The following is a 7,970-nucleotide window of genomic DNA, read 5'->3' on the forward strand; positions in this document are numbered from 1 at the left end:
TCAGTGCCCAGCTCTGTATGCTGCTCCTTAATGCTGAACTTCCTTGCTTATAAATGGATGATTTAGTGGCTTTTAAAATATTATGTGTAACAAATGACCAAGGGGAAATGAATTACTTTTCAACCAGACTTTGAAACCTAATTACTGGGCTAGGATAACCAGACACATTAAGAAGGAAGAAAAATGACATAGCAAGAGCTAAAAACTCAGTACCACTAGAAGCTGAGAGCCAGTTAGGGGCAGCACCACTTCCAACAGAGAACACTCAATCCCCAGGAGGATTTTAAGAGCTGATAAACCTATCTCAAAACCAACTCATCAGGAAGGCTGAGGCTTAGACTCACTGGCATAGCAGCCAAGGAGATCTTGGAAAATACTTTTGTCTCCCTGATGTAACAAAGACATTTTACCGGAGAAACAGATTATTTTATCTGCAGCACATCCCACAGCTGTAGAGTCTTGGTGAATCCTATGTATACTCATTACAGAAATGTGAGAAGTTTAGCCTGAGTGTTGCTTCTTATCCACATTGCTAGGCAGTTACTCTTGTAAGAAATCCCCTAGTAATTCAGTGTGGTGCACTGGCTAGGGATGGGATATGCATTTTCCCTGTGGGATAAAAGGAACTCTTGTTTTATGGAGTGCCGGTACTGTTGGAAAAGAAGTCCTAGGAAGAGTTACAATCATCTGCTTTCTCTCTTGCAGGAGCATTCCTCATTCCTTACATAATCATGGCCATCTTTGGAGGGATTCCTCTCTTCTATATGGAACTAGCACTAGGACAGTACCACAGGAATGGGTGTATTTCCATTTGGAGAAAAATATGTCCTATATTCAAAGGTAAAGAAGGGAAATGGAAAATTAGCTGTGTACACCTATGATGTGCAGCTCTCCAACTGATTACATAGAGGCCAGGCCACTCTCTAAGTCTGACAACATGAGGAATTAAAGGAGGTGTTCCAGATGCTCATTTACTCTTCCTCTCAGTGTTAGAGCTCTGGGCTTGTCTTTTTTACTGAGACTGTAAGATGCCTATTTCTAAATGCCAGAAATTTAGGAACAGATTAAAAAGTCTCTCTACAAGCATGTTCTGTCTTGATTAATGATGCCTTATTAGAATCAGAGCCTGAGTGTTTCTGAAGTCACAAGCAGTGATTGTAAACACTTGGGAGGGTATGTGTAGCTCCTGCAGAGCTGCCTTAGGGAGTTACTAATGGGAGTAGATGTGATAACCAATTCCCTTTATTTTTGGCCTCAAACTTACACTGGCTGAATGTAATTCTTTCCTGCCTCACTAGGAATTGGCTTTGCCATCTGTATAATAGATCTTTACGTAGCCTCCTACTACAACACCATCATGGCTTGGGCCTTTTACTACCTCATCTCCTCCTTCACGGCGGAGCTGCCATGGACCAGCTGCACAAACCCCTGGAACACAGGCAACTGCACCAACTACTTCAGCAAGGACAATGTCAGCTGGTCTGTGCACTCCATCTCTCCTGCAGAAGAATTTTATACGTAAGTGCATGTAAGTGAGGACAGTGATGTTAGCCAGCCTGGTGGAGCATGTAGCAAGCTGTTCTTTGGAGGGGAGCAGGGCTGAGTGTTCGTGGTACCCTCTCTGAACCACTCAGAGCACTGAGTGCTTGAAGGTGTAAACTTAGGGGGTGTGATCTCTATTTTAGATAAGAATTTTTCAATCACTGTCAGCTGTCAGCACTTATCATCACTGCTGTACCATAATATCCAACCTGTAATTAAAACAGCTAAATCCAAAATGACATGACTCTGAAGGCTACTTATCAAAGCCTCAGGATTCCTTGCAATGCTCAGCCACAGTATGGGACTGTTCAAATCATATTTAACACCAGCATTTGTTAACAAGATATCTACACTGTTTTTCTTTCCTCTTTCAGCCGCCAAGTTCTGCAGGTGCACAGGTCTGATGGGCTGGAGGACCTGGGGGGCATCAGTTGGCAACTGACCCTCTGTCTATTGTTAATCTTCACCATTGTGTACTTCAGCATCTGGAAAGGGGTCAAAACATCTGGCAAGGTGAATGCAAAAGCAAGACAAATTGACAGTACAGGCTAGAGGGAGTTCTGAACGAGCCAATTAACTGTCAGGGAATTATCTCAGGTTGTCTTCCTGAGAGGGACTACAGACTGATGTATTTGGGAAGTACTTGCTGTAGAGTGATTGCTGCTGTTATCCAAGTAATATATGACAAGAGTAAGTTATGCCACTGTTCTCTGGGCACAAACAACCCTGCCAAGAGAAAGCAGGTACAGATGTGCAAACTGCCTGTTTACAGACCTTCAGAGAAGTTCACATGAAGATGTTATAAATATCTCATGCTTCTTGTCCTGTTAACTTTCTCCCCGTGGCCAACACTGTGTTGCTGTTTTCCCTCACAGGTGGTGTGGGTGACTGCCACATTCCCTTACATCATCCTCTTCATCCTGCTAGTGAGAGGTGCAACTTTGCCTGGGGCTTGGAGAGGTGTCCTCTACTACTTGAAACCTGACTGGCAGAAACTCCTGGCCACTGAGGTAAAAAAAACATTACAGAAGGTAGAGATTTGCTTTTAGTCACACTGAGCAAACTAACTTTACTAAGCCCTAACAGGTGGTGGAGCTGCAGATTTTTTGGCTGTCAGGGGATCGCTCTGCACTTGGGCAGCCCTACAGTGTCCACAGTTGTCCCTATTTAAATGGTGCAGGTTACTAGAGGAGAAACTTCAGATCTCCATCCTGTAACAAGCTTTGGTAGATGAGCCCACAGAGACTCTTGGTAGCTACCAGCTAAACCCCGACTCAGTAACTCAGTGCCAGTGGAGGAGAAATAAATAAGTTAGGCCTGCAAAATTTGAAAGGAGAGAAGGAATGAGGACAAGTCTGAGCTCACCAACAAACCCCAGACACTCCAGTATCTGATTCAGCCTTGAGCTCTGCAGATGACAGGCAGTCCATCAGGCTCAAGGCTGCACTTATTTCACTGCCTGTGAAAGTGTCTAGTGAGGAGAGTGATAGCAAAACCTCAAAGCAATAAATACTACAAACACATAGATTAAAAAATTCTAATGTTTGCAAGTCTGCTGCTGCCCAGCTGATATGGAGAGTTTTGAATGAAGAGGAAATGAAAAGACACCAGTCCCTGATAAAGCAGCATCTCCAATAAGAACCACATCTTCTGAAAAAGCAATAAAGGGCATTGACATTGTATTGGATGTATCTGGAGTGAGGACAGCAGATTGCAATCTGTGTGCTGGCTGGTGACAGAGCTCTGTCTGGATGATACAGGGTGGCCTGACACCATGGAAGGGAATATTAGAAATGAGTTGTAATGAACTCTGTGTTTCAATCAGAAGAGGATAAATGAATGAGGACTTTCACCCTTAGAAAGAGAACTGATATTGTACTTTAGAACATTACTCATTAGGGCTGTGGCCACTTTTCAAGTACAACAGGCTTTTCATAACAAGATCATCACACTTGCATCTGTCAGGGCTACAACAAAGCTAAACTGAGTCCTAAGGACTAGAACTGTACCCACACTGTCAAATCTATTTCCATACATCTAGGAAAAATCTGGGCAGTGATCACCTACTACTTAGCCTACACAGCTAAACACAGGACTACTCCACAGCACACAGAGTTTGGAGGCAGACTTGGAACACTGAAAAATCATGCACAGAAAGTTCTCTATACATTGCAAAACTTGTGTTAAAATCATTACAGGTAAATGACCAAGATGCTCTCAGAAGTGAAACTTACAGCAGTGTAAAGAAATACAATAAGCACCATATAGGTGCTAAAATTAGAGTGGACATTTACAACTCTCATAGATCTACAATAAACATTCATATTTCAACATGGTCTCTTAACAAAATGTTAGACCAGGACTAGGACATAGGTAAATCAGTGAAACAACCTTTTGTAGGCCTAAGTGATACTCTGAATATGCCAAACTCATTCAGTTTCATACCATTTTTTCTTGATCTTCACTATTTTTCAGGTTTGGGTGGATGCAGCAGCTCAGATTTTCTTCTCCTTGGGACCAGGTTTTGGGGTCTTGTTGGCTTATGCCAGCTACAACAAATTCCATAACAACTGCTACCAGTGAGTTCTGCCTTAGTTTCTAAAAAAAATAATCACATTTAAAAATGTAACTGTGGCTATTTATGAAAAAGAAACCCAGTGCTGGTGAAAGGCACTGAGCTACCCTGTGCAGCAGATGCAGATTCCCTGATATGAGCTAGGTCTTCTGTTGCAGAGATGCTCTGGTTACCAGTACTGTGAACTGCTTGACCAGTTTTGTGTCTGGATTTGTCATCTTCACTGTGCTGGGATACATGGCTGAGATGAGGAACGAAGATGTGTCAGAGGTTGCCAAAGACACTGGTAGGTTCATGTTTTGTACACTTCTTCTGAGTCAGAATATATTTGTATAGAGTTACAGAATAGAGGCATAGAATCATCAAGGTTGGGAGAGACCTTTAAGATCATCAAGTCCAACTGTTAACCTGCCACTCTGCTCTAACCCCTAAACCCTAAACCATATCCTCCAGCACCAGGTCCAGATGCCTCTTCAACACCTCCAGGGATGATGACTCCACAACCTCCCTGGGCAAACCTATTCCAGTGCCTGAACACCCCAACAGTGAACATTTTTTTCCTAGTATCTACTCTGAATCTCCCATCTCAGCTTAAAGCCATTTCCTCTAGTCCTCTCATTGCAGGCTTGGCAGAAGAGACTATCTCCCACCTCTCTACAACCCCCAATAGATAGACAGATAAGATAGATTATTTTCTAGACTGAGAAAAACCCCAAAGTACGCAAAATATTTAGTATATAACTCAGGATCCTGACTTACTCTATGATAAAGGCAGTGACACAGTACAGCTGAAAGATCAGTCCATAAATGCAGCACACACAAGTCACACTGCACCCTCACAGATGTGATGGTCACTGCACACAGCCAGCCAACTGCACACACAGCCTCCTCCTGGAGGGAGGAGGCTTCCCCTGGGAGACACAGGGTTCAGTGAGCAGTGGTGGCTAACCATCCCCCAATCTCTGCCCCAGGGCCCAGCCTGCTGTTCATCACGTACGCCGAGGCCATCGCCAACATGCCTGCGTCCACCTTCTTTGCCATCATCTTCTTCCTCATGCTGCTCACACTGGGACTAGACAGCACAGTGAGTAGCCAGTTTGGGAGACCACAAGCTTTTGGATTCTGTGTGTGCAGCCTTACCCCTGCAGGCTCACAGAAACAGGTCCTGCACTATCTCTGAGGGGTTTGCAGCAGGAGGGGCAACTCCATGTGCTTTCTGTAAGGCTGCAACTATTACTCCAGTTTTTACCTAAATGGGCCTAAATATAATGCAATGATTTGTCACTGTCACACGGTGCCAATTAGTAACAGATCCAGAAACACAAGCAAAGGACTTGATTGATACTCTCCTGGTTGAATGCAGCCTTGCAGGCTCCTTCTCACTTGTAAACTTGCAAAGCTATTATCAAATTCTGGAATATTTTCCACACAAATTGGATTTAAAAGGTGGGAACTGGAGGTGACCTTCTCAACAGCACTGTGAAAAGGAGATAATCTAAAATCTTGCCATTTTAGCCTGGTTTCACAGATGGAGAATCAGCTCCTTCCAGCAAGGCTGAACTCAGCTGATCTCACAATTTTGATTCTACTGAACCACCTCCCACTTCTGCACATCCTAATGCCTGTGGTACAGAACTACCTCTGCAGAACAGTCCATTCCCACAGACACTTGAAGACTAAATTTCCTCCCTGAAGAGATTAAAAGTTCTGAGGAAAGACTTCTCTAAATAACAGCCACACCAACTCGACAGCAGGACAAAGCACCAGCATTTCAATGCTCCTATAAGCACTGAAACATAATTTAAAGCAGGTAACACTGCTCTCTATTTCCCAGTGATTTTTCCATGCTTTTCAGTTTGCAGGACTAGAGGGAGTGATTACTGGAGTACTGGATGAATTCCCAAACGTCTGGGGCAAACGCAGGGAAGTGTTTGTGCTTGGTCTGACCATCGTTTGCTTCTTGGGGTCACTGGCAACTCTGACATTTGTAAGTATTTCACCCCCTCTCAGCCTCCTCCCTGGCAGTTTCCTGCCAATGACATGTTGGAGGGGGCAGTGGTTTTTGAAGAGAGTTTCAAGAAGTCAGATTAAATCTCCAGCCTGTTTCCTCTATGCATTAGAAATCTATTACTTGGAATAAATGTGAACAGGAATTCACTAGAAAATGTGTTGCAAACTGATCCTACTGCAGTTCAGAAGAACCCTGATGTGGCTGCTCCAACTGCTGCAGACAATTTTCCACATCTTCTGTGTGCTTTACTTCTTGATCCCAAAAGCTCCATGCTTGAAAACAGTATGAATTGTTGGTTTAATTTCCACAATGTTTAAAAAGAAAAGACCAAAAATTATCTGCTAGAAAATGCCTTAACTGACTGTTCCATTCTCCAAAAATTTCTAGTCATGAATTTCCTGGATCTTCCTCATTGTATCAGGTCAGAAATCACAATCAGTCACAGCAAATAGTCCCTGTGGGGGTTGTGGGTTTCATTCTCACAACAAGCAATTTTTGAATAATGAGTATAATGATCATAAAGGAAATGGAAAAAAACACTTGGCTTTCCTGTCATGTTTCACTCCACTTGCTCATTTATGTGCAACTTCCTTCTCATTCAAAGTGCTTGCAAAGGATGCTTAGTTTGTCTCCAAGAGGTCTCCTCCTTCATGAGTCTAGATCCCAAATGGAAAGACAGCAAATTCTTTATTTCCTGTTCAGTAGCTTTGACTCATGTTGGAGAAGGAAGTTCCCATCACAAAAGGCATGCAAAAGCCATTCTGTCAATCCCCCAAAATCCCATGTGTTCACTCAAATCCAGCTGGAACTCCCAGGTTTGAGCTTTCCTGCATGGCACCCCACTGGTGAGGGATGCCCACAGAGAGCAGATTACCAGCACACTCGAGGATTTCCCTGGCAGGAACAGCCCCAAACTGAGTGAATTTCCCATCTGTGAACGCTCTGGTCCAGCTGAAGGCAATAGCAAAGAGCAGCAGTGCAGGATTTCTGTCCCTGGATCCCTGGGACACTGACAGTCTGATCTCCTTTCCAGGGAGGAGCATATGTGGTAAAGCTGTTTGAAGAATATGCCACTGGCCCAGCTGTCCTGACTGTTGTGTTCCTGGAAGCAGTTGCTGTGTCCTGGTTCTATGGTAGGTCTAATTCCATGTTGGCAAACACTCCTGAGCTTCTCCAGGACAGCAGTTCCTCAGTTTCTGCAGACAAGAAAACTGATGCCTCAAAAAAAAAGTTTATAAAACCTTTTTGCAGACTCACTGATCACTAGATCTGTGAGTATTACTGCTAGCTGCTCTCTGACAGAAGCACACAGACATCTAAAAGTAACAGGAGTGTAATTCAGAATCGTTAAGGATTTAATATCATGAAGAGTTATAGGAACAAAACAGGTTTTTTGTGATGGATTCTGATTTTGAAGGCATAAAAATTGCTGAGCTCCTACATCTGCTGTCACCCCTCTCCTCTCACTTGTCTCCACAGGCATCACCCAGTTCTGCAACGATGTGAAAGAAATGTTGGGCTCTGCCCCAGGCTGGTACTGGCGAGTTTGCTGGGTTGCAATCAGTCCCCTCTTCCTTCTGGTGAGTTTTCTTAGAGCTTCCTCTTTTCAGCACATGAATATTACCACTGAACACTGCAGTTCCTCAAATTTCTAAAAGCTTAATGCCAGAATTTTCTTGTAAAGTTCTTTAGTGACGATTTTTGTTAAGCCAAACAGGCTCAATGAGTGGAAAAGCCAATACTGTGCTGCAAGGTCTTGTTGCTAAATAATGATTTTAAGGATTTTGGCAGATGAGTTAGGTAAGTCTGGGTTCTGAATACCTCCTCTCCTTCCCCCTGCTG

General features: G+C 43.6%; 1 protein-coding gene across 1 annotated transcript in view; it reads left to right on the forward strand.

Annotated features, from left to right (window-relative positions):
- Positions 1-7,970, forward strand: part of SLC6A4 (solute carrier family 6 (neurotransmitter transporter), member 4) — a 10,597-nt gene that overhangs the window by 469 nt on the left and 2,158 nt on the right. The window contains exons 2-11 of the mRNA XM_009075030.1: positions 672-840; positions 1,299-1,518; positions 1,917-2,055; positions 2,418-2,552; positions 4,018-4,121; positions 4,276-4,403; positions 5,089-5,201; positions 5,973-6,104; positions 7,162-7,261; positions 7,608-7,708. Coding sequence (XP_009073278.1) covers positions 672-840; positions 1,299-1,518; positions 1,917-2,055; positions 2,418-2,552; positions 4,018-4,121; positions 4,276-4,403; positions 5,089-5,201; positions 5,973-6,104; positions 7,162-7,261; positions 7,608-7,708 — 1,341 coding nt within the window. The remainder of the gene's footprint in view (positions 1-671; positions 841-1,298; positions 1,519-1,916; positions 2,056-2,417; positions 2,553-4,017; positions 4,122-4,275; positions 4,404-5,088; positions 5,202-5,972; positions 6,105-7,161; positions 7,262-7,607; positions 7,709-7,970) is intronic.

The sequence above is a fragment of the Acanthisitta chloris genome, unplaced genomic scaffold (genome assembly GCF_000695815.1).
Source record: "Acanthisitta chloris isolate BGI_N310 unplaced genomic scaffold, ASM69581v1 scaffold28775, whole genome shotgun sequence".
NCBI classification, from domain to species: domain Eukaryota; kingdom Metazoa; phylum Chordata; class Aves; order Passeriformes; family Acanthisittidae; genus Acanthisitta; species Acanthisitta chloris.